Source organism: Trachypithecus francoisi, unplaced genomic scaffold (genome assembly GCF_009764315.1).
Source record: "Trachypithecus francoisi isolate TF-2019V2 unplaced genomic scaffold, Tfra_2.0 Lachesis_group15, whole genome shotgun sequence".
In the NCBI taxonomy this organism is placed as follows: domain Eukaryota; kingdom Metazoa; phylum Chordata; class Mammalia; order Primates; family Cercopithecidae; genus Trachypithecus; species Trachypithecus francoisi.
Genome location: NW_022681460.1, coordinates 72893723 through 72919616, shown reverse-complemented (window position 1 = coordinate 72919616; position 25894 = coordinate 72893723). Strand labels below are relative to the sequence as shown.

Sequence of the window (25894 nt, the reverse complement as noted above, 5' to 3'; positions counted from 1 at the left end):
TGGTCGCTGTTTCTTTTGTGCTGTTTTGGGGTAGAGAGGGTGGATGTGATGAAACCAATAATTCAGGACTTAATTCCTTCCTGAGTTGTGTTTTTTTTTTTTTTTTTTTGTCCTTGCATCAGAGCATAAAACAGCTTCCAGGAGCTCCAGCTATAAGCTTGGAAGAGTCTGTATAATTGTAATCACAGGTGACAGCACTCAGAATCTAAATTGGGCTTATGTGGTATTCTCACCACTCTATTTATTTTTTAGCAGTTTAATGGATACATTTTAGAGTCTTCCATTTTGTGTGGAATTAGATCCTCTTCTTCAAATGCTGTAATTAACTTTAAAAAAAAAAAAAAAAAAAAAAAACTTGAGCAAAATATTGAACACTTAAAAAAAAAAAAAAGATAATGGTCCAGCCTAGGCAACACGGTAGAATCCTCTCTCTACAAAAAAATTAGTCAGGCACGGTGGCATGTGCCCAGAGTCCCAGCTACTTGCAGGGATGAGGTGAGAGAATCACTTGAGCCCAGTAAGTCAAGGCTGCAGTGAGCTATGATTGCACCACTGCACTCTAGCCTGGGTGAGAGTGAGACCATGTCTGGAAAAAAAAAAAAAAAAAGTAGAGGTGGAGAGGAGGGAAAATGCTTCTCTTCAAAATTTGACAAAATATGGTATTCTCATTTTTAATAGAGTAAATGAAAAATAGCATTTTGGGAAATTAGGGAATGTGTGTATAATGGGCACGCATCTCTTCCAATAAAATTAACCCAGGATTTCATCCAGGGAAAATTTGAGACTAAACAGGTGTGGCCTTGTAAGATACAAATTTGATCAGCTGAAAATTATCTCCTGGAATCATACACATCTGTATAATTGTGGCAGTGGAAGAGACGACAAGGTAAAAACCACATGTATGTAAAGCTACTTGGGAGGCCGAGGCAGGAGAATCATTTGAACCTGGGAGGCGGAGGTTGCAGTGAGCTGAGATCATGCCACTGCACGCCAGCCTGGGCGACAGAGTGAGACTCTGTCTCAAAAAAATGAGTAAGTATAAAAATAAAGTTAATTGGTCTTAGATAGTACATATCTGTTTTCTAACAGTATAGCAGGAGCCCTCTCATCAGAAACCTTTAGTTGTTTAGTTAATGTAAAAAGTTATGTAAATCAGGATGTCATAAAAAATACATATATAGACATTTTAACTTTAAATGTTCTATATTTATCACTTATTTACTATAGGATCCAGGTTTTTTCTAACTTTTTAGTGTAGGTCTACTCAGTTGGGCTGTTGGTGACATAGCGTAGTACAGCATAGCTGCTTTCCCATATAGGTCTGCTGATAGATGTTCTCTAATTTGTCTTTCTTAAATTCCTGGCCTCAAGGATCCTCCTACCTCAGCCTCTCAAGTAGCTGGGATTACAAACTGGAGCTTGCAATCTAATTATCTTTCTTGTACAAACTACATGTAATGTCATAGGTGTCATAGGTGTGAACCAGAGATGCAGAATTCTTGAAGATTTTTACTATATTTTCCTCCAATCTTTTAGAACAGTTTTGCGCACACTTAACCAATAGCTTTTTTCTTTTTTTTTTTTTTTAATTTTTAAAGTCAACAAACTTTTATCTAGTCTTTCCAAAGTATTTAACTTGGCTTTCACGGAAACTACAACTCTTCACACTTGCATCGTTGGCTCTTAAAATCATCATAAAAAGTTCACCTGGCATAATCAATTTATTTGGTAACTATTAGTTTCCTAGAGCTGCTGTAACAAATTACCACTCTGTAAGTGGCTTAAAACGAGAAATTTATTCTCTCACACTTCTGGTGGCTAGAAATCAAAAATCAAGGTGTCAGCAGGGCCATGCTCCCTCTCCAATCTCTGCCTCGTTGTCACATGGCCTTTTTCTGTCTCTGTGTCCTTTTCTGTCCTTTATAAGGATACTGTCATTGGATTTAGAACCTACCCATATCCAATATGAGCTTATCTCAATACTTACCTATTACATCTGCAAAGACATGATTTCCAAGTGAGAATACATTCTGAGGTTCCAGGTGGACATAAATTATTGGGGAACACTATTTGACCCACTACAGTCACAAACTCAAACAGTCTTTGGTAAACATACATTGCAGCAAATGGGAATAGAAAACACAACCTCTACTGAGGTTAAACAACAGAAATTTATTTTCTCACAGTTCTGGAGGCTGAAAGTCCAAGGTATCAGCAGATTTGGTTTCTTCAAAGACTTCTCTCCTTGACTTGCAGATGGCACCTTCCCACTGTCTTTATACGGCCTTTCCTCTGTGCACTTGTATCCCTGGTGTGTCTTCCCCTTCTTATAAGGACATCAGTCCTATTGGCTTGAGGGCCCTACCTTTATGACCTCACTTAACCTTAGTTACTCTTTAAAGGCCCTACTTCAAAATATAGCCATGTACCACATAACTTTTCAGTCAATAATGGACCGCATATATATTGGTGGTGCCATAAGATTATAATGGAGCTAAAAATTCCTATCACCTAGTGACATCATAGCCATCATAAGGTAGCACAACACGTTAATCACGTTGTTTATGGTGATGCTGGTGTAAACAAACCTGTGCTGCCAGTCGTATAAAAATCTAGCATATAAAATGATGTAAGGTATATAATACTTGATAATAAACAGCTAGGTTACTGGTTTATGTATTGCTATGCTATATGTTTTGTCATTATTTTAGAGTGTACTTCTACTTTAAAAAAAAAAAAATGTGAAACAGCATAAGGCAGGTCCTTCAGGAAGTTTTTCAGAAGAAGGCATTGTTATAGGAGATGGCAGCTCCATGGCTACTATTGCCCCTGAAAACCTTCTAAGCAGGACAAGATGTGGAGATGGAAGACAGTGACACTGATGATCCTGATCCCATGTAGGCCTAGGCTAATGTGTGTGTTTCTGTAAAAGTAAAAAGTTAAAAACTAAAAATAGAAAAAAGCTTATAGAATAAGAATATAAAGAAAGAAAATATTTTTGTACATTTGCACAATGAGTTTATGTTTTAAGCTAAGTTATTACAAAAGAGCCAAAAAGGTTTTAAAAATTAAAAATTTGTAAAATTACAGTAAGCTTATGTTAATTTGTAACTGAAGAAAGAAAAACATTTTTTATAAATGTAGCGTAGCCTAAGCATACAGTATTTATAAAGTCTGGTAGTGTTCAATAATGTCCTAGGCCTTCACATTCACTCGCCATTCACTCACTAACTCACCCAGAGCAACTTCCAGTCCTGTAAACTCCATTCACAGTAAGTGCCCTGTATAGGTGCACCATTTATTTTACAGTATATTTACTGTACCTTTTCTATGTTTCTGTATGTTTAGATACACAAATACCACTGTGTTACTATTGCCTACAGTATTCAGTAACATGCTGTATATGTCTGTAGCCTAGGAGCAATAGTCTATACTATACACATTAGGTGTGTAGTAGGCTATGCCATCTAGGATTTTGTAAATATACTCTATGATGTTGACATAAAAAAAAAATTGACTAGCAATGCATTTCCCAGAAAATATCCCCATCGTTAAGTGATACATAACTATATAGTCATGTTGGGGGATATGGTTTCAACATAAAATTTTCAGTTCAGTCCATAATACCACCAATTCCTTGCTACTCTAATGTGAAAAAATTCACACCTCTGAGTCACACATGGAAACAAATCAATGTGAAGAGACTTTAATGGCAAAGTGCACTGGAGAGTTAAAATGGTTACATGGGTAATTTAAGAAAAAATTTAGTGGGAAAAAGGGAAAGAGCTGAATTGCCAAAATAATTTTCTTATCCAATTTTACATTTGCCTTCTCCGTGTGCTACAATTATAGACACCCGATAGTTCCTAGTCTTAGACATAACTTGCAGCATCAGCCACTCTGCTGCACTTTAGATCACATTAGTTAGTTCTAGAGCCCAGCCCCATTTACATGGCATCTGATGAATGGTTAGCTGTGGCAGTTCTACCATAATGCCATTTTGCTCCAAAGAAATCCAGTTAAGTGGCTGTCCATGGCCTAGTAGTTTCACCTGAAATTAAAAACATACATGCAAATGTTTCCAAATTTATCTCTTTATCTCACCCACTTTCTATTGGGAAGGACTCAGTAGTAGTTCAAAAAAATATATAGACAAGAGATTCATTTTTACCTTTATTTAGTGATTCACAATCACTCTTCATCCAATTAAGTATATGTATCTTGTCTCTATATTCTTGCTTCTATTTTACTCTCAAGAGGGAAATAAAAGTGTGCAGGGGTTGGGGAAGGAGAATTTTCAAGGCTGAATGGAGTGTCAGAGTGGAGAAAATGCTAAAGACAGGCTCAGGAGCAGAAAATGGCTCCGAAACCAGAGTCTGCCCAAGTATCTACTCAGTGTTCCCCAGATTTTCTAATAACCTCCACTAATCAATAATACATATATTTGATCAATTATTACTGTATTTTATATCCTTAGTCTTACTATACTAAGCAAATTCAAATAAGTTCTCTACATATTCTAGGGTTATTTTGAACCAAAAACTTTGCTTCTTAGGTGGATCAATACGAAAACAAAACCCAGGAGCTTTTAAATAATGATGTTAATTGGCACCAAAAAGAACATAGATAAAATAAAAATATAATCAGTGTCATTTTTGGTCTACTAAGCTGTAATTAAACATTAGATTTGAACTCATCTTCTTTCTACCTCATCAACTACACGTATTAGAAATGAAACGCAGAAAGGTGATGCAAGGAGAGCCATATGGACAATTCACCTCCAAAGGGATAATTTATTTAAAAAAATAAGTTATAAAATGTATCAGAATGAACTCAATGCCAGATGTGGTGGTTACAACAGTTAGATTAATCTCTAACTTTCTCCAAAATGTTTTATAAACATAAAATAGTAGAGTCATGACATCTTGTATTCAGATATGTTCTGGGGTGGGGTGTCAGGGAAAGCATCCGAATTCTAGTTTTATGAGAAGAATCGTTTTGGATGCATGCAATGAACCTGAACAACATAGAATGACCGTAAAGAATAATGTCTATTTTACAGTGATATGCATAGAGATACTGTAGCTGCTTTATCAGCTTAGTTTTCTGCGAAACAAAAAGTTTCAAAGATTTTGACCAAACACTGTCATTGGTGAAATTCATTTTATTTTATTTTATTTTATTTATTTTATTTATTTTTTCAGAGACAGGCTGAAGTGGTGCACTCATAGCTCACTGTAGTCTTGACCTACTGGGTTCAAGCAATCCTCCTGCCTGAGCCTCCTGAGTAACTAGGACTACAGGTGCGTGCCACCATGCCCAGCTAGCTTTTTAAAAAAATTTTTGTAAAGAGGGGTCTTGCTATGTTGCCCAGGTTAGTCTCAAACTTCTGGCCTCAAGACATCCACCTGCCTCAGCTTCCCAAAGTGCTGGAATTACAGTGTGAGCCTTAATGCTTGGCTGGAGCTCATTTATAATTACTTTTATGAGGTATAAGAGAAACAGATATAAGGCTCCCCTTAAAGTTAAAAGTTATGTTTGCATCAAGATGTTCTAATCAGCAATTTAAAGGAACAAGGTAAAATTCCCTCTTACCTCTGTTGCCCCCAGAATAGCTTTGGGCTGGCCAAGGAATAGCTGTCCTGATGTGGGCCATTTAAGAAAAATGGCATATACCAATTTTTCTTCAGGCTTGAATGTGTACCTGGTTAAAAGAAAAAGATAAAAAGCATAGTAACAAGTTACCTCCCATGTTTCTCATTATTTATGGATCAGGAACAATCTGGAATTTTTTTACAGAGATACTTCCACAGTGTCGCCATTAATAGAAGGGAGGGAAAAATAGCCCCATGTTGGTATAAAAAAGCACCTTCCTCCCCCAAAGGAAGTTCTTGGAAGACAAAGATTTTCCTGAGATAGCATTCCTCTTCATCAGACTGCTCTCATGGATCTGAAAAGGGGAAGCAGATGAGCTCAGGGGGCAGGATGCAAGAGCTTCACGGTTTTTCATGTGTTATTCAAATTTTTATATCCATTCATTCATTCAACAAGACAAGATATGCATGTGTCAATTCTGTGCCTAATACTGTGCTCAGTGTTAGGGTTACAATAAAAAACAAAACACACATAGTTCTTACGGAGCTTAGACTAGAGTGGGGAAGGCAAACACTAAATAATCACACAAATAATATGAAAGTGTGAGTTCTGATAAGCACTATGAAAGAAAAGGAAATTGAGAGATTGTAACAAAAGGATCTCTTTAGATTAGAACATCAGAAAGAAGCCTCACCAAGAACATGACATTTAATCTGAGACTTAAAGGATGAATGGGAACAAAGAGGAAGGTAAGGGAAGTATGCTGTAGACAAAAAAAAACAAAAAAAAAACGGAATTCATTCATTTATTCAACTACTCAACAAATACTTATTGAAATTTTAAAATGCTAGACACTGTTTTAGAGCTATATACAGCATTGAACAAAGTTCTTGTCGTCATGGGGCTTACATTCCAGTGGGAGAAATTAGAATGAACAAATATATCAGGTGTTGATTAAATACTATGGAGAAAACAAACCAGGTAAGAAGAACAGGGCATGTTAGGTAGGAAAGGAGGGGCCTGGGAGTGTTATTTTAAGTAGAATAGGCAGGGAAGACCTCTTAGAGGTGGCATGGAAGAGAACCACGCGAGCGCCATAGGAGTACCACAGGAGAGTCTGGAGAAATCCTTCAGACAGAATGTCAAGTGCAGGAGCCCCAGTGCAAGTGTGCTCTGCCTGTTGATACAATAGCAAGGAAGGCAGAGTGGCTGAAGGAGAGGAAGTGGGGGAGGGTGATGGCAGATAAGATCAAAGAGGTGATAAGGAGCCAGATTTTGTAGGCCCTTGTAAGCATCTATGGGACCTGGCCTTCTCTCTGAGACTGGAAGCCATTGGAGAAATGTGAGCATGGGACTGGCATTATTATTTAAAAGTATACTCTAATTGCTTTGTGGTGAATAGGTTAAAGGGTAGAAATAGAGACCTGTTAAGAAGCTACTGAAATAATCCAGACAGGGACAAGACAATGGAAACTAAAAGGATGAGGGTTGCCACAGAGAGGATGAGAAGTGGTCAGATTCTTAATATATTTCAAAGATAGAGGATGATATCTGCTAATGAATTGGCTGTGACTATAAAAGAAAGGGAAACTGGCCGGGCGCGGTGGCTCAAACCTGTAATCCCAGCACTTTGGGAGGCCGAGACGGGCGGATCACGAGGTCAGGAGTTCGAGACCATCCTGGTTAACACGGTGAAACCCCGTCTCTACTAAAAATACAAAAAAGTAGCCGGGCGAGGTGGCGGGCGCCTGTAGTCCCAGCTGCTCCAGAGGCTGAGGCAGGAGAATGGTGTAAACCTGGGAGGCGGAGCTTGCAGTGAGCTGAGATCCAGCCACTGTACTCCAGCCTGGGAGACAGAGCCAGACTCTGTCTCAAAAAAAAAAAGAAAGGGAAACTAAGGGTTTCAAGGTTTTAGGCCTGACAGCCACCTAAAGGATGAAGCTAATGTTAACTGAGATGGGAAAGACCATGGGTAGAGCTAGTTGATAGCAAAATTTGAAAACTCAGGACTTCAGTTTTGGATGTACAGGTCTAAGATGCTATGCATCCAAGTGGAAATATTGAGTAGGGACTTAATGAGGCTGGAGTTCAGAAAGAGGTCTGCACTGGAAATAGAAATGTGGAGGTCATCAATATGGCATTCAAAGCCATGAAAATGGATAAGATTGCCTGGGACATTAAGATAAACGCGGTGGCTCATGCCTGTAATCCCAGCACTTTGGGAAGCCGAGGAAAGTAGATCACCTGAGGTCCAGGAGTTCGAGACCAGCCTGGCCAAACATGGTGAAATCCTGTCTCTACTAAAATTACAAAAAAAATTAGCCAGGCATGGTGGCAGGCACTTGTAATCCCAGCTACTCGGGAGGCTGAGGCAGGAGAATAGCTTGAACCTGGGAGGCAGAGGTTGCAGTGAGCCAAGATCACGCCAGTGCCCTCAAAAAAAAAAAAAAAAAAAAAGAGAAGAATAGAAATCTGAAGACTAAACCTCAGGGCACTTCAAGATTTAGAGGTTGGAAAAATGAGATGAAATCAGCAGAGGAACTAACTAAGAAGGAAGAGCCAACAGGTACAATGAACACCAGGAGAAACAGTGATCAACTGAGGCAGACGCTGCCAGTAAGTTAAGAAAATGAGCACTGGGGACTCATCACTGGAATTGGAAAGGCAGAGGTTATTGTGGACTTTGAGAAGAGCAATCCTGGAGTGTGGGAGTGGAAGCTCGACCAGAGTGGGTTCAAGAGAAAAACTGTAGCAAGGAATTGGAGATAGCAAGTGAAAATTCTTTCAACATGTTTTACTACAAAGGAAAGGAGAGAAATGGGAAGGTAGCTAGAAATACAAGTGAAATTGAGTGAAAGGGGAGAATTGCTGTAACAATCCTTTGGTGGATGATTTGCAATGGGATCAGGACACAAGGGTTGACCTTAAAACCAAAGGTGAGATAATTCTACGTTGTATGTGTCTGGGTGCATGTGTGTGTGAGTTTCCATAGTTACAGTTAGCTGTCCAGGAGCAGGCATAGAATAAGTAGATCTTAATTTAAAGTTGATGTTCTGTCAAGTGAGTATGGCAGAGGGAGCAAGAGTTCAGGAGTTGGGTGTATGCAATAGATTAGTTACAGTGACGGGCCACAGAATCTGTTCTGGATAAGGAAAAAGACAGACAGAGAAAAGATGATAGGACTAAAAGATAGTATAATCCCTGGATTATAGATCCCTTTGGAAGCCAAAGTGCTGTGTGGAGTGAGCCGAAATATAAGAAGTCGTAGGTAGACGGCAGAATGCTTCAAACTGGAGCCATGGAAGGGGTGCAGTTATTGGTAATGCAAAGTCTAAAGTATGATTATAAAAAAAGGGAAATTAAAGACACCAAGGCCTTTGGCCTGACAACCACCTAAAGGATAAAGCTGCCATTAACTGAGATGGGGAAGACCGTGGGTGGAGCTAGTCTACAGCAAAATTTTAAAACTCAGGACTTCAGCTGTGGAATACAGGTCTAAGATGCTATGCATCCAAGTGGAAGTGTTGAGTAAGAAGTTCGACTTTGCATTACCAATATGACCTTGTATGTTGATAATGCAAAGGAACAGGTAACAAAGGTCAAGCAGACAAGATCCTTAAAAGACAGGAAGTGCAGGTAATTAGAACTGTGAATAGAAATTAAAATTACTAAGAATTATGTGAAGAGTAGTTCTGGGGACAGGGACAGCAAGCCAGGGCTACTCTCTTAAAAGATTTAAAGAGTTGACCTGGAAGTCTGTAGATGACTGCAAGAAGATGGGCACAATGAACCCCGGGAAGAGGAGGGAGAGCAGGAACACTCAGCGTCGGGGAAGTTGGTAGGAGCCAGACTCACAGCTTTATAAGCCACATTAAATATTTAGCTTTTATGTTTATTTATTGAAATAAACACAATGGAATAATGGTTAATGATTGTCCTAGATCAGATGCCCTCGTATTCAAATGTCAGTACAGAAGCAAATTCCAAAACCAGATTTGCACTATTCTCTGTCACATGAGAGCTTGGTATTGAGTTCTCATTATGGCTTCTCCCAGATCAACATTTTAAAACTCCACAATTATTCGCTCTGTCCAGATTGCCTTACTTCATTTTATTCAATGGGTTAATGTTTTAAGTCATAAGTCAAGTAGATTGAAGAACAATTAGTCTAATTTTTCGGTTCCTATTTGATCAGGCAACTGAAAGTGAATTTTTAGAACTTCACCAATACTCCTCTTATTTTATATATGTTAAGAAACCATATGAGAAACTGTCATATTTGTGGAATCTGATTCAGGAACTCACTGACACACAGAACCTCCCCAAACTCAGAGAGAAGCATCTTCCCAGAACCCTCCCTATTTTGACTCATTTTTAATCTAACATTTTCTCTGCCTTTGGGTACCTCTGTTTGCTAATTTCATGGGATGCAACACCTGCAAAAGTTAGAATTTACGGAACTGATTAAACAGTAGTCTCTGTTTTAGACTAATCATTTGCATTTTTTCATTGGTCTGAATGGCTTACAATTTTTCTAAAAGCTGAGTACTTTCAGCCAAAATTTGTCCACCACTGGGAGATACCTAGAAATGATGTAAGCTTAATCCGATAAACAATAAATGTTCAAAAACATGCAAATTCTTCCTCTTCTCTTTATATTAGAGTAAGCTAAGTTTGGAAAGTGCTTTGTATATGTAGGAATTTATCCAATTTCTCTTTTTATCCTACTCTTCTTTATATGTCTGATAAATTTTAAATCTCTTCGTTTATAAAAGCGTACTTGGTAACAAGAATGACTTACCACACATCTGGGGTGACAGTGTCATTCTGGGATCGCCAGGTACGGGTTTCATAAATAGCTTCTCCATTGACTTTTAGCCAGGACCCCATTTGCCTCAGTCTCTCCTCAAAAACTACAGAAATGGTGCCATCTAGTGTAGGCCCAATATTCATCAAAAGATTTCCTCCACATGAAACTGTTTCTACAAGTTGCTAAAAAATGAAGAATAAATGCTTTTAGATAAATAAAATAATTCCATCTTTAATGTGCTAATATGTTGCATTTATATATTTATACATGTATATATAGTCACTACCTAGAAGAACAAACACAGGATAGAACAATGTCCTATATTTATAGGTCATTGAGCTATATAAGAAATAAATCCTATATGATCACACTATTAAGAATATTATGTTAATAGTCACCAGACATTTTACTGTACCTTCACCAATTCTCCAATCGTAAGATAGTCAGAGATTCCAGCTTCCCTCCTATAGCCCCAGGACAGTTTGTCTATTGTCATGCAGTTTTCCCATTTATGTGGCAAAAGATGTCCTGGGTTATAACGATCACTGCAGGTATAGAAGCCACCGTGCTTACAGATACTACCAGCTCCCCAACGATCATTGGTGACTACTGTGTCTCGAACTGGGCTGAAATGAAACATACAGTTTTTTAAAACAAAAGGTATAAGCTTTTTATACAAAAAGAAATGTCACTGAAAAGACTTGTAATTGAAATATAATTCTGAAAAGGGACCATGGCATAGTACAGTGGAAAGCCCATGGTTTTGAAGTCAAACAGATCTGGGTTGATTGGAGTTCTGACTTTGTCACTTTCTAGCTCCCAGACCTAGAGTAAGTTACCTGACTCCTCTGAATAATGAATTTCCTCATCTATGATTAGAACAAAAATAAGTTATGTAAAACATTTAGCCTGGTACCCAGCACAAATAGCACTCATAAGAGTATTATGATTATTTTAAGCTCCCTTCTATATTGTAAATGATAGCCGAAACTGAATTTATACCCAAGACACTTTTTAATGATTCAGTGATCTCATACATGTAGTCTAGCCTTTCTCTTTCTCTTACCATTGTGCCTAATATTGAAAACTCTCAGAAAATTCAACTGTTGATGTCATGTGAAATATCCCCACAACGTTACTTATCATAGCACGTGGCACATTTTAGCAGGAAATCCACGCCACATAGAGGGGACAGTTTTAAGTCACAAATTGAAGTGATAGCTCCCCATCTTTTCCCTTGGAAGGAGTACCTGGACACACTGCTGTTTTCAGTATCAAGAGTTCTTCAGAATATTTGTATTTGTGCCCTTTGTGGGCCCAGGAAGTGCAAGCAGAAGGTTGCCTGACTTAACAGCACAATACCCAGTGCTTTCTAGTGTACATACAAATTTTGTCCGTATAGTTTAAGCCTAATGGAGGAGTTTAATCAGAACTCCCTGTTCTAATAGGGCAGGCTTGAACATAGCAGGAAGCAATAGGAAAAAACTGGAGAAAGGGAAAATGCTGTTGATGAAGGAAAAGAGGAGACAAACAAGGGTGACATTGGCTGGGCAGCAACGATGACCAAAAGGTAAGAGGATAAAAAGAAGCAGTCAGAGGGATTCGGAAGCACATAATTGGAAATAGTGATGAACAAACAGAGTTGTCCCAGAATAGAGGCCATAAAGGACCAGGGTCGGAAAGAAAAAGGGGGGACCCAGAAAATTAACACCTTCAAAGTTCCTGATCCTGTGATTTTTAGTCTGATCTCAAAATCAGACCATTGAGTTGTATTTTACTCCTGATTTATTTACCCTTGATTATGTTGAGTAAATACTAATATATCTAATAAGTATTATTTAAAATTATTCTCTCCCCCCATACCACCAATGACTTAAAATGAAATATTTCAAGAGGTGAAGGAATGAAAATGTTAGAAATATGTTAGGAATATGGAGGGTAACTGCAGCAATCTCATAGCATACACACCTTTCATTATATAGCCAGGCCAAGAAGCCTGTGCTGTTCCAGTATTGATCCGGCGCTCCTCCATCACCATCCGACCACAGAACCTCAGGCTGATAGTTGTTCACTAACTCATAGAGCTCTGGCAATGTCTTAGAAACTGGAAATTGCCGCTTATGGAATGAACTGGATTCATCCTCAAGGAAGAGCGGATGAAACCATTCAAAAAGGGAATAGTACAGTCCAAAATGCAGGTCAGTTCTGTTCCTAATGGCTACCTTAAGTTCCTTGACAATGTCCCTCTTGGGACCCTCATCTATGGCATTCCAGTTCCATGAATACTCTGAACCCCACAAGGTAAAACCTAGAAAATTATAGTGAAAACCCTTGTAAGCATGTCTATTGTAGTAAATTTCAACCCACACAAATGCCCAAACAAATCACATAGTGCATACGATGTATAAATACCTGCTCCTACAAATGACTGTTTTATGGCCATTTTTTCATGGCATATATCGTGCTTTTATATGAGAACTGAGAATTTAAACAAGGTGAGACTGAGGTTTTTAAAAGCAACTTTTGGGGTTTATCACTGTATGGTCTGATCTATTTCCAGTATTTTCCCTCTTAGATTGTAAGGTCCTTGAGGGATCGCATCATGTCTGCAGTGCTCCCTGCTATGTCTTCAGCCAACTGCTAGCACAAGGTATAGCACAAAATAAACAATCAACAATAGCAGCCCACAACTAAAATGGGAACATATCCATGTACCATGCTAAATGATGACTACTACTATTTATTGTGAAGATCCTGAGATGCACTCCTGCAAGATTCTTAGTGTCTTCTAAACCAAAGTTTGAAGTCTACTGCTTAGTTTTAGGATTGTTTATTCTATTATAGTGTGATTCTTAGAACACTGGTGATCCATGTATAGCAAATCTCTTTTAGCCTGATTATTTATTTAACCAGAGGGGCAAAAAACCCCTACTATTTCCCAATAGATCTATACTTTAAAATATACTCACCACATGTAATGTCATCCTACTATAAAATCATAAGCTTGGATTTTCCTCTTTAATAAAATTACCCAAAAGCAAATAGTCTACCAACTATTTTCTTATCTTATAGATAAGAAAAACAATGTATACATTTTTATACATTGAAAACTTTTATACAAACATTTAGAAGTGGTTCATTTTTAACAGGAATTTGCATTTAGATTACTGGTTGTTCTATATAAAAATGTTAGAAGAGATATATAAACTGAAATACTTAAAACATAATAAATATGAAAGCCTCAAAAATTTTATCAGTGCCTAGAAACTTAAGTACATTGTTACTATTCCACTAAAATCTAAAAGAATTTTTGAGACTAGACATTTATAAGGTACATTTGGTGAAACATTTTAGTCTTGATAAATTAGAACAAGTCTAAGATTGACTCATACTTCGGATTTTTTTTTTTTTTTTTTTTTTTTTGAGACAGGTTCTGGCTCTGTCACCCAGGCTGGAGTTCAGTGGTGTGACCTTGGTTCACTGCATCCTCAGCCTCCTGGGTTCAAGTGATCCTCCCACCTCAACGTCTCCAGTAGCTAGGATTACAGGTGTACTCCACCACGCCCAGCTAATTTTGTCTAATTTTTCAGAGACAGGATCTCACTTTGCTGCCTAGGCTAGTCTCAAACTCCTGACCTCAAGCAATCCTCCTTCCTTGGCCTCCCAAAGTGTTGGGATTATAGATGTGAGCCACTGCACCTAGCCTTAGATTCATTTTAATAAGCTTTTTAAAACAGCTTACTCTTGTTCCTGTCATGTCTATGGTAAGCTTCAGAGCAGTGTTGATATCTAAAGTCACATTCAAAATTATTCAACTTGACAGGCCCTAATGTCAGACAGTACTAACACCACATGAGTCTTCATTTGAGTATCACCACCATAAGCTCACACAGCGATATTCCTTCCTGAGCTTAGTATGCATTTTCCATAAGCAATGAAAACATCTGACAACATGAGTCCCAGATAATGTATAAATGTGGGCTACATCATCTCTCCTCACAGTGTGATTAATAATTTTTATTAAATAAACTCACTATGTATTGTTTTGTGCCATACAGCTTGGGAAAGTTCCTAGACATCAGGAAATCAGCATGTTCTCAAGCAAATACACTTGATAGACATTCATCTCAGCAGGAGAAATATCTACAGGAGAAAATCATGAAGCTACCAGAATGTGGCCAAAGGGAAAAATATCCTATGATCATTCCAGATTTTTTGTGTTGGTTCTCCTCTCCTATTCCCATCCCATCCCTGGAGAAAACAATAAGGCAAAGTTTCTTTTTTTTTTTTTTTTTGAGACAGGATCTCCCTCTGCCACCTAGACTAGAGTGTAGTGGCCCTATCTCCGCTCACTACAGCCTCAAGCAGTCCTCCAACCTAAGCCTCTCGAGTAGCTGGGACTACAGAGACACACCACCATGCTAATTTTTTAGTTTTGTTGGTTTATTTGTTTGTTTTCGTAGAGACAGGGTCTCACTATGTTGCCCAGGCTGGTCTCAAACCCCTAGCCTCAAATGATACTCCTTCCTCGGCCTCCCAAAGTTTTGGGATTACAGGCATGAGCAACCACTCCAGTACAAACTTTTTTATACCAAGGCAAAGATGATCATGCAAAAGAAACTAATGAATTAACAAGCAATTGGAACAAAAACAATTTGTTAATGCTTCCCTGGCCTTACCAGTGGTAATGGGTAGAATCCATTCTATTAAAATAGGACTGCTGTGTGGGGGTTTAGATATTCTTCTACCACCTCTAATTATTCTGGGAACCATTACAGTTCCACAATCCTTTTCCCTCCAGGTGATCTGGGTCACTTTCATCACTATCAGTTCATCCACTATTTGCACAATTTGGCCATCTAAGAGTTGGCTAAAAGTGCAGCCGGGTGTGCCGTAATGATGCAAGACTATAGCAGTATAACCCCCATGATGCATTCACAGGATGCATTACAGAGAAAGGGAAGGAAAGAGTGCAATTCCAATGATGAACTTTGACTTGCAACCCACACTTCCTTCAACAAACAGCTGTACGTAAATCTTGGAAATACTGTTCAAAATACATGTGCCAAAATGTGACCATCTTTCCTGTTACGTGGAGGGTATGATCCTTTGTGTATTCCTAACATCTCTCAATTTGGGTTGAAAGTGCAGTCCCTTAGTTATAAACAAGTGCCAGTCACCACTATAGTTGCTCCTAAGAGAAAATTAGACCTTGCTTTAGTTTTTTCTTCCAAAAAAAAAAAACAATTTTTCATTTCTTAACCATTGTCAGCAATTTCCATATGCTGGATTGACTTACCTTCATGATGTTTGGAAGTTAAGACAATGTATTTGGCACCAGAGGCCTGAAAAATATCTGCCCACTGGTTGGCATTAAAAAATTTTGCTGTAAATAGTGGTCCAAAATCTTCATATTTGAAACTAGGAGGGTAATTATCTTTCATAAATTCCACATACTTCGGTATCTTTTCCTTTTGCCAATACCACCTAAGGGGAGGAAAGGAAAGAGTGCATAAACAGCACATACACACACATTTAAAAAAACTCCTGGCCGGGCGCGGTGGCTCAAGCCTGTAATCCCAGCACTTTGGGAGGCCGAGACGGGCGGATCACGAGGTCAGGAGATCGAGACCATCCTGGCTAATACGGTGAAACCCTGTCTCTACTTAAAAATACAAGAAACTAGCCGGGCGACGAGGCGGGCGCCTGTAGTCCCAGCTACTCGGGTGGCTGAGGCAGGAGAATGGCGGCACTCCAGCCTGGGTGGCAGAGCAAGACTCCGTCTCAAAAAAAAAAAAAAAAAAAACTCCTCCAGCTCCCCTTACCATTTGCCCATCACACAGATACAGTAGGACCCAGATTCTCTTTCTCACTTCCCCATTAGTTTATCTTGGCTTTAAAGAAAACTTATGCAAACTAAAACCCCCTCTCATTTCCCACCTATCTCCCTGTGATATCCACTCAGCCCATAAACTAGAGCACTCTAGGCAACTCAGCTACCCATTCTTTTTTTTTAAGACAGGGTCTCACTCTGTCACTCAGGCTGGAATGCAGTGGTGGAATCATGGCTCACTGCAACCTCGATCTCCTGGGCTCAAGCGATCCTCTCACCTTAGCCTCCTGAGTAGATGGGACCGTAGGCACGTGCCACCACACCTGGCTATTTTTTTTTTTCTTTGTAGAGACGTGGTTTCCATATGTTGCCCAGGTTGGTCTTAAACTCCTGGGCTCAAGCGATCTTCCTGCTTCAGCCTCCTGAAGTGTTAGGATTACAGGCATGAGTCACCATGCCCAGCCCCATTCTCTTTTAATACTTCACTTTTAAATCACATGTAGTATGTCTTTACACACTGTCCTTTGTAACATAAGCGACTGGGGCTTCTAAAAGGAAGACTACATGCCTAAAACATAACATGCATCTATTATGTTCAGTAGTAGAGGACACTTTGGCGGCACAGGACAGAAAGGGAGGCAAAAGTAAAATTAAGAAGATGCTGTTATTTTAATAAATGGACTCAACCTTCAACAATTACTTGCTATATGCATTCATTCTAAGCAATGGTATATTGATCCTAAGCTGTGTAAGCAAGACTTCATGAGGAAAAACACATCTACACATTTTAGATAAACACAGAAATAACTATCCCATGAAATAGATGCAACCCCCGTTTCCGACCCACCTCCTGCTTTTTCTATCACCATTTCTTTCATATGAATACTTCTACAGGATAAGCAAATCCATAATCAGCACTGTATTTCCCAAGATGATCAGGAGACTCTTTCTGCTAGGAAGACATAATTGAAGGGCATACTATGTGGCAGGCACACTGTTTGCCTGCCCAAAAGTCACATTTACCTAATTCCCAGCTTCCACTACAGCTACGACAGGGATGTGAGATCCATGCTGACCAAGGGAACTTGAGGGAAAGCCACACTTCGGGGACTGTGGAAATGGTTTCCCTCCTAATGAAAAGAGATACTGGCCTTCCTGCCTTTGGCCAAGGTTGTGTGAAGTTATGATGCCTGGCTGCCATCCTGTGACCATGAAGGAACAAGTCCCCAGGCTGAGGATGACAGAAAGAGCCTATGTCTTTGACTTCATCAATGAACCAACTACCTCTAAATATCCTGTTATGTGAGATAATAAGCCCCTATCATTACACTTTTTACTTGGGTTTAAAATCCTTGAAGCGTTTTTATTATTTATTTATTTACTATGATTAATTGATTGGTTGAGACAGGGTCTTGCTCTATCACCCAGGTTGGAGTGCAGTGGCGTGATCATACCTCACCACAGCCTTGAACTCCTGGGCTCAAGCAATCCTCCCACCTCACCCTCCTGAGTAGCTGGGACTATGGACATTACCTTTTAAAATGAACTGCAAAAGAGAAACTGTGACATTCAGAAAGTTGAACAAGAATAAGGAATTTCTCCTAGCATCATCTAATTTGAACCTGCACTCTCCCCTACAGTCTAGACTCGAATTTCATGCTCAGAGATGAAAAGAGGCACTTACGGTAAAGAGTTCATCATTTATATTTGGTTTTTAATAGACATTTATAACAGTCACACATACTCATCTGTACTGTTGATTCCCCAGAAGTCAAATTGAGAGTGAGGAGCAGAGGATACAAAGGGAAACCACAGATGATCAAAGAATCTTCTAGGCCGGGCGCGGTGGCTCAAGCCTGTAATCCCAGCACTTTGGGAGGCCGAGACGGGCGGATCACGAGGTCAGGAGATCGAGACCATCCTGGCTAACATGGTGAAACCCCGTCTCTACTAAAAATACAAAAAACTAGCCGGGCGAGGTGGCGGGCGCCTGTAGTCCCAGCTACTCGGGAGGCTGAGGCAGGAGAATGGCGTGAACCCGGGAGGCGGAGCTTGCAGTGAGCCGAGATTGCGCCACTGCACTCCAGTCTGGGCGACAGAGCGAGACTCCGCCTCAAAAAAAAAAAAAAAAAAAAAAGAATCTTCCACAGGGTTAATGCATTTCCAGATCATCAGGAATGTGTTCTCTAGTTTGTTTAGTATGAAAGTATCTTTATTGTTCTAGGTCAAAACAATCATGGGTTTATTTGTAGAAAATGAAGTTACTCATAGCAAAGAATAAAATGACTCAAAACTAGCTGTTTTATTTTGGCATAGTACTAGTCTCAGTTAACAAATGTCAAATCCTCTACTGGCACCAATATATCTTCACCTAATCTTCATGGTTGAACAAATGATAATATAAGATACAATTTAGGGGGAAGAAAGTGTGTTAATTATGTACCACACTAATCTAAAACATTTCCAAAATAAACTCAAGATTCATTATAGCCCAAAACATGCAAATAAAGATTTGTAACATCTTTTTGAAGTAGCTATGTTTTGCCATAAGAAGAGTCTCTGTTTTATAAGTTGAATTATTTAAAGTATATGAATAATTCTCCATAGCTTACCCATTTTTATTTTTTACATAAACCGACCTAACAATAAGAAAGGTTACTGGTTTCAGGTAGTGTATCTCTTTGTAATGAAAGGGTTAAAATATGCTATTCTGGCATATTATTAAAGGTAAAGAAACTCAAAAAATAGCAGGTGCATGAAGAGCACTTTGACCTCTGTGCTGTTTCTTAGGACAGAAGATGAAATTCCAGTATGAAAGGCACTCTATACTGGAAGGAAAGACAACATCCTAAGCTTCAAAGACAAGAAGTTGAATACTGTAAAGACCTTGCTAAAATTTATTTTTTAAGCCTCCCCACACAATTTAATCATACAATGTCAATTTAATTCTTGGACCCAGCAGAGATCCTAACAGAATGGAGGTGTAATTTTTCTACCCTTACAGTAGAGCATAGTACAGTGTATACTATGTAATGTTAATATAATATATAGTTCATACTCTGTATTGTGTCTACTAAATATAATATGTTAATTTGGATGTATACTATTTATGTAGTATATAGTTGATTCAAATAAATACTTACTGTTTAATGATTCCCTTATTTTACTTAAGAATATATTATGTGTCCCAAAGTCCTGGAATTACAGGCATGAGCCACCGCGGGTCACCTGAGGTCAGGAGTTTGAAACCAGCCTGACCAATATGGTGAAACCTCGTCTCTACTAAAAAACACAAAAAATTAGCCAGGCATGGTGGTGTGCGCCTGTAGTCCCAGCTACTCGGGAGGCTGAGGCACCAGAATCGTTTGAATCCGGGCAGCAAAGGTTGCAGTGAGCCGAGATGGTACCACTGCAGTCCAGCCTGGGTGACAGAGTGAGACGTCTCAGAAAACAACAACAACAAAAAAGAGTATATTATGTGTATGTATCTATATATGCACACAAAATATTTATATTTTGAAGAACTTAATACTTGTAGCATTTAGTTAGAAAAAACATGTGCAACAGTTTAAGAAATTACATGCACATTTTCACATAGATCTCAAAGTAAAATCTAAAGCACAGATTTTTGTGTAGCACCTTTCATACGGCAAATGATAACTGGATTGTGTTAAGAGTACCATTCTAGAACCTCTTTAAAAAGTTCCTAGAGCCACACATGGGTAACATGTTAACATTAAGTAGCCAATGGTGTTCAATGAACTCGTTTCACATACTCATGACTATGTTTTAACCATAACTTCATGGCAGAACGACTGTAAATTGGCAGGGAGCAGCAGAGCAACCACGGGCCATTGTGCCTGAGTCACCGCTCGTGGGATGCCCCTGCACAACTGATGAATGTCTGTAGTAGCTCGATGTTGTAGTGTCATAACTACAGCTTCATATGCGCAACTATGAAGAAGTTGAGGAGTCAAGTGTGGCTGAAAACTTACAGTCACACGGAAGAAAAATTCTCTGTTCATCAGCAGAAGAACTTAGGCAAGAAACCACATATTCGACACCCGGAAGTGCGAAACGCAGGTAAAGCAGTGGGAGGTGAAACCGACGAGGGTGCAGGCAGCACCAGGCGGCGAACCGGGCCCGCTGGGTGGTGGCTGGAGGCTGCGGGTGGGGACAAAAGCGTGGCAGAGGAGTCAGAAAGGAACGCACTCACCAGAACCACTCGCTACCGAAGCTGGGTACGGAAAACACGCCCCAGTGGATGAAGATGCCGAACTTGGCCTGGTCAAACCACGCGGGCAGCTGGCGGGCGTCCAGGGACTCCCAGGTGGGGTCGAAGCGCGTGGCGCTGTGGGCAGGGCTCGGCTGCGGCTGCAGCAGCAGCAACAGCAGCAGCGGGAGCGCGAGCCAGCGGAGCTCCCGGGGCCGCATGTCCCCGCGCAGGCCGACTGTCCTTTCTGCTGGCTCCCGCGGCCTCGCGAGCGCTGTTCTTCCGTTTCTGCTGCTGGGTATGCCGCGCCACTGTCACCTGACCAAGCCTGTCTTGGAAACCGGCCACCCTTCCCCCTCTGGGGTGGGAGTGGCCACTCTCCTGGGCGTTCCGAATGACCCCAGGAGGGCTGCATCGCTCAGCATAACTAAGAGGCCAGCATTACCCCAAAGCCAGCTGCGACGGCTTTGCTAAGGCTCTGTTCGCTTTGAGGGGAAAATATGAGTCTGAGTCAGGGCCCTGTGACCAGCGCCTCTGCCCTCAAGGAGGCACGACCTTGCCAAGAAACTGCCCAAGAGGACAACGCCACCAGCCCGCCCTGGTGGCTGCTCCACACGTCTGAAGCGTGGATGAGAAGGTCAAGGCAGGAACCTCAGCCGGGTCTCGCCATAATGAAACATGGAAAGCAACCTAGATCGTTCTCAGCCTCTGTAGCAGCTCCCAAGATCCTGCATGTTAGAACTATGGCTGTCAACCTTGAATTTGTATCAGATGAAATTCCAAGAGCTTCAGATTCAGCGGTTAGGTTGCGGCCCAAGAATTTGCGTTTCTACCCAGTTCCTAGAAGATTCTGATGTTGGGCTGGGCGCGGTGGCTCACGCCTGTAATTCCAGCACTTTGGGAGGCCGAGGCGGGCGGATCACGAGGTCAGGAGATCGCGACCATCCTGGCTAACATAGTGAAACCCCGTCTCTACTAAAAATAGAAAAAAATTACCCGGGCATGGTGGCGGGCGCCAGTGATCCCAGCTACTCAGGAGGCTGAGGCAGGAGAATCGCTTGAAACTGGGAGGCGGAGGTTGCAGTGAGCCGAGATGGTGCCACTGAGCTACAGAGTGAGATTCCCTCTCAAAAATAAAATTAAAAATAAAATTAAAAATTAAAAAAAAAATTCTGATGTTGCTGGCTGGTGGGCCAAACTTTCCTGAGAAGCACTGCATTAAACAAGGAGATGATCTGAGACAGGTGAAACCAGTGGAATGAATGTTTAAGAAACCTGCAAGCTTGGGGGAAAAAGCCAGCAATTTGGAATGATTGATCAAAAGGACATTTGGGAAGTTTATCTCCTCCACCTCTTTTTTTTTTTTTTTTTTTGGAGAGTCTCGCTCTGTCACCCAGGCGGGAGTGCAGTAGCGTGATCTAGGCTCACTTCAGGCTCTGCCTTCCAGGTCCAAGAATTATTCTGCCTCAGCCTCCCAAGTAGCTGGGACTACAGGCATGTGCCACTATGCTAGACTAATGTTTGATTTTTTTTTCTTTTTCAGTAGAGACAGGGTTTCACCATGTTGGACAAACTGGTCTCAAACTCTTGACCTCAGGTGATCTGCCCACCTCGGCCTCCCAAAGTGCTAGAATTACAGGCATGAGCCACCAAGCCCAGCCTCTCCTCCACCTCTTAAGTGCTTTCAAAGTAAAGCCAGAATCCTCCACTGCTTCTGCCCCCATGAAATTGTTACCCTTCAATGAGCCAATTCAAATGCTGTCTCTTCTGTGAAGGTTTCTGCCACCACCCTCCCCTCCCAGAATGTTGTACTTTCCCTGATCTGCTTCATAACACCTCCTTCCAAGCACAGATAGGATTTCACGCATCCTCCAGTAGCTAGGTGGTACAGGTCTGATTTCCCATCAGACTGTGAGCTTTTTGAAGGCATTCATAATGACCTTCTTTTCTGTAGTGCCTACATTTACAGCAGAAAAGCGGCACTCAAAATGTTTGTTGAAGCTCTCCAGTGAACTGGGGTTCTAATTATTGAGTGAAGAACTCGACACTAAGTGGTTGTTGCCTGCATTATCCCATCCCATCTCTGCAAACAGATGGGAGCAGCAGAGGGCGCTGTCACTGCAGGTGTAGGGGCATTTTTCCTCTTGATGACATGCCAGCTGGCTCCTTGGGGCCACAGCTCCACCATAAGGGTTCCCAGTTTTGTTTGTTTTTTTTTCTTTTACAGTGAGGGTGTTCTAGAAGAAAGGGCTCAATGAATCTGCTGAGCATGGATTACCAATTGCAATAGCTCCAGTTTGTGATAAAGATGACAATTTTCTTTCTTTTTTTTTTTCTTTGAGACAGAGTCTTGCTCTGTTGCCCAGGCTGGAGTGCAGTGTCACAGTGTTGACTCACTGCAACCTCCACCCCCAGGGATTCAAGCAATTCTCGTGTCTCAGCCTCCCAAGTAGCTGGGATTACAGACATCAATCTCCAGCTAACTTTTGTATTTTCAGTAGAGATGGGCTTTCACCATGTTGGCAAGGCTGGTTTTGAACCCCTGATCTCAAGTCATCCTCCTGCCTCAGCCTCTCAAAGTGCTGGGATTACAGGCATGAGCCACTGTGCCTGGCATGACAATTTTTATTATCAAGTTTGTGAAACCCAGAATGTTCTAGGGCCTCAGCAGCCACTGAACCCTGGGGCACACTTGAACAAAAATATGGGCTTCTCAACCACTATGCCTTGACATCCTCTCTAATCAGAAGTTTGTGTAATAAGTGCAAAAGACAATTTTCACAGTGACAATGATACTGTGAACTGTCAAAGGGAGAGTAGACATGACTGTGGTGACAATGCAGCAGCAGCAGGACCCTGTCCTCTCAAAAATGGGCATCCTCTCCCCATGTGAACCCCACATAGCAGAAACGCCCATCTCCCAAGTCCTTTTATCATGTTATGAATTATTTACACTTCCATATATTTCAGTTAAAGAGTGGTAATCAGATCTGCATGGATGCCACTTGGGTCATCTGTCATTTCACTTGAAGGCAAAGAAATGTTTTTAACTGGTAAGTACAACCTTATCATAAAAGTCTATTTTCTGGCCGGGCGCGGTGGCTCAAGCCTGTAATCCCAGCACTTTGGGAGGCCGAGACGGGCGGATCACGAGGTCAGGAGATCGAGACCATCCTGGCTAATACGGTGAAACCCCGTCTCTACTAAAAAATACAAAAAACTAGCCGGGCGACGAGGCGGGCGCCTGTAGTCCCAGCTACTCGGGAGGCTGAGACAGGAGAATGGCGTGAACCCGGGAGGCGGAGCTTGCAGTGAGCTGAGAGCCGGCCACTGCACTCCAGCCTGGGCGGCAGAGCAAGACTCCGTCTCAAAAAAAAAAAAGTCTATTTTCTGTAAGAAATACTGAAAATATATTGAAGACCTCCCTTAGTGCCCTTCAGGACACATAAGAATCCTAGTATACCAGGTTGGGAACTACTGCTATAGGATTTGAAAGGAATAGCAAACAGTATTATCTGGAATTGAAGAGGAAAAAGAGATTCTACTTAAAAATAATTGTTAAATGACTGAAAGAAATAAATCTATGAAGTTGTTTAGAACATGGTCCTTTATGGAAAGACCTGCCTGCTGTAGATTCCATTCACATTTTATACATTTGTAATGCCTTACAAAGCTAGTCTTTGCACTTGAAGCTACTGCTAACTGAGCAATAGAATCATACCTCATAAGGCTTAAACTGTGTATTTAAATATTTTGATAGGGGATCCAGAAATCTGAGTAAAACCCTGGGTTCTGCAGGTGCACATGGCTCACGTATAAGGCGTTTGAAGGACTTATGCTCTTGATGGGGAACATTGTCAACTCTGATTCTGTTTGTCTGAGGTTACTTAGGGTACAAGATGAAGGCATGGTTCCTTCTGGAACCACCATGGCCAGCAGCCGCATGTTGGGCAGCTGCTGATACTCAGGGTGCCCAGGAGGGAGAGGGTGAGAGGCCAGCCCTGGTCAAATTCCTTGCTGCTGCCAGAGGAAACAGTCTTGCCATGTGTGTCCACATGGATATGATTAGCTGCTGAGGTGGAGTTGATATCTGAGCGAGGCTCTCGAGGACACATTCTGGATAGATCTCCATATGGGAGTTGGATGACTGCCACCAGCCAGTCTTGGCAGTTCCCAGAATTCTTCTGAAGTGGACAGTGGAAGAAGTGAAACATTGCCTGGCAGCTGGCATCAATGCAGTCTCTGGATATGCAGAAGAAAAGGTTCAAAAGGAACTGAACCCAATCCAGTCTTTATATGGTAAATATCCCAGCTTCATGGTAGAAGAGCAGGCGTGGCAGAAATAAAAGAAAACTCGACTTTTTCAGACCAGGGGACAGGGAAGAGAAGCAGAGAGGAATAAAGAGAGGAGGCCCTGGGATTCAGCAGAGAGGGAAGAGCCGCCAGGCTGTGGCCCCACTCCAGCCTCTGCCATAGAGCTGTGTAATCCTGGGGAAGGCATTGAACCTCTGTGTGCCTCAGTTTCTTCACCTATTAAATGTGAATGATAATTGTACATCTTCCTCCTAGGTGTACCGTGAGAATTAAATCATGCGAAGTACACGTCAAGCCTCGTCTACATGTGAACCAGTATTACCGTGTGTGTGTTAGATCAATTCAGGGGAGCCTATGGGAAGGGGCATTTCTGTCCTGATTCCCATTTAGTCTGAAGTCCTAAATGAGAATCAGGACAGAAATGTCCTGATTAGGACTCAGGCTAACTGGCAAATGTAGCAAGGTACAGTCATGTTAGACAGATGGTGAGGCTGCTTTTTAGCTTTCCTGGGGTGACCTTGATATTCGAGTGACACAAACAGGACCCAGAATTAGCCAAGAACCTAACAGGAAATCTGCCCTGAGTGGTTCTCTGTGGCCAGGGCCTCCTGTGCCAAGGACCTGGGGTTCACAGCCATTCCTCAGAGGACTCTTGCCTGTCTGTGGGAACTGAGTGGGGAGGCAGGAGCCCAATACAGACCAGATCTTGAATTAGAGCAGCTTCAGGCTTCATCTGGGAACAATGAAAGAACCGGTGTCAGCACTCCAGGACTAGAGGAGGCAGAGATGGCGTGTTCCTTCCCAGAACCTGGAGAACCCCTCAGGACCCCCGCCCCTACTCCATGCCACTTTAGAGAGCAGCAGTGGAGGGGGAGGCATGTGCAATATTGAGCGTTGTTACCCAAAGAACAGCCTACATATTTGCTGAAGATGCTGTTTAATTGACAAGATTTGACTATGTTTAATGCAGGTAGAATATTTAAATTTGATCACCAACCACCCAGTGTGTGCATGGGGGACAGGAGCATGCTGTCTGCTGAGGCAAGCAGAGTGACTAGAAACAAAAACAAATGGCCACTTTTTCTCTGCACCAGGGTCATCAGTGGCAGGTAATTTAATGACCCTAGTA

The 25894-nt window shown here is 41.2% G+C and overlaps 1 protein-coding gene across 2 annotated transcripts; it reads right to left on the bottom strand.

Moving 5' to 3' along the window:
* Positions 1–1012: 1012 nt before the first annotated feature.
* Positions 1013–21074, bottom strand: FUCA2 (alpha-L-fucosidase 2). 2 transcript variants are annotated; one of them, XM_033235209.1, is made up of 7 exons: positions 20455–21074; positions 15705–15892; positions 12374–12713; positions 10821–11031; positions 10397–10587; positions 5596–5704; positions 1013–2923 (listed from the first exon to the last, which is right to left on the bottom strand). In XM_033235209.1, the coding sequence occupies exons 1-7, from the start codon at positions 20670–20672 to the stop codon at positions 2909–2911; spliced, it is 1272 nt and encodes a 423-aa protein (XP_033091100.1). In that variant the 5' UTR covers positions 20673–21074; the 3' UTR covers positions 1013–2908. The 2 variants fall into 2 exon arrangements, with proteins under 2 accessions (XP_033091100.1, XP_033091099.1); XM_033235208.1 differs by lacking the exon at positions 1013–2923 and adding an exon at positions 3681–4051.
* Between the last annotated feature and the right edge of the window lie 4820 nt (positions 21075–25894).

Excerpts from the sequence above, each read along its gene's own strand:
- FUCA2 (XM_033235208.1), bottom strand. The coding sequence starts at position 20,672 with ATGCGGCCCCGGGAGCTCCGCTGGCTCGCGCTCCCGCTGCTGCTGTTG. Across the intron at positions 11,032-12,373 it reads GCCTGGCTATATAATGAAAG|CCCAGTTCGAGACACAGTAG; the intron begins GTGTGTATGCTA and ends GTTTCATTTCAG. Across the intron at positions 5,705-10,396 it reads ACTGTCACCCCAGATGTGTG|GTACACATTCAAGCCTGAAG; the intron begins GTAAGTCATTCT and ends TCTTTTAACCAG.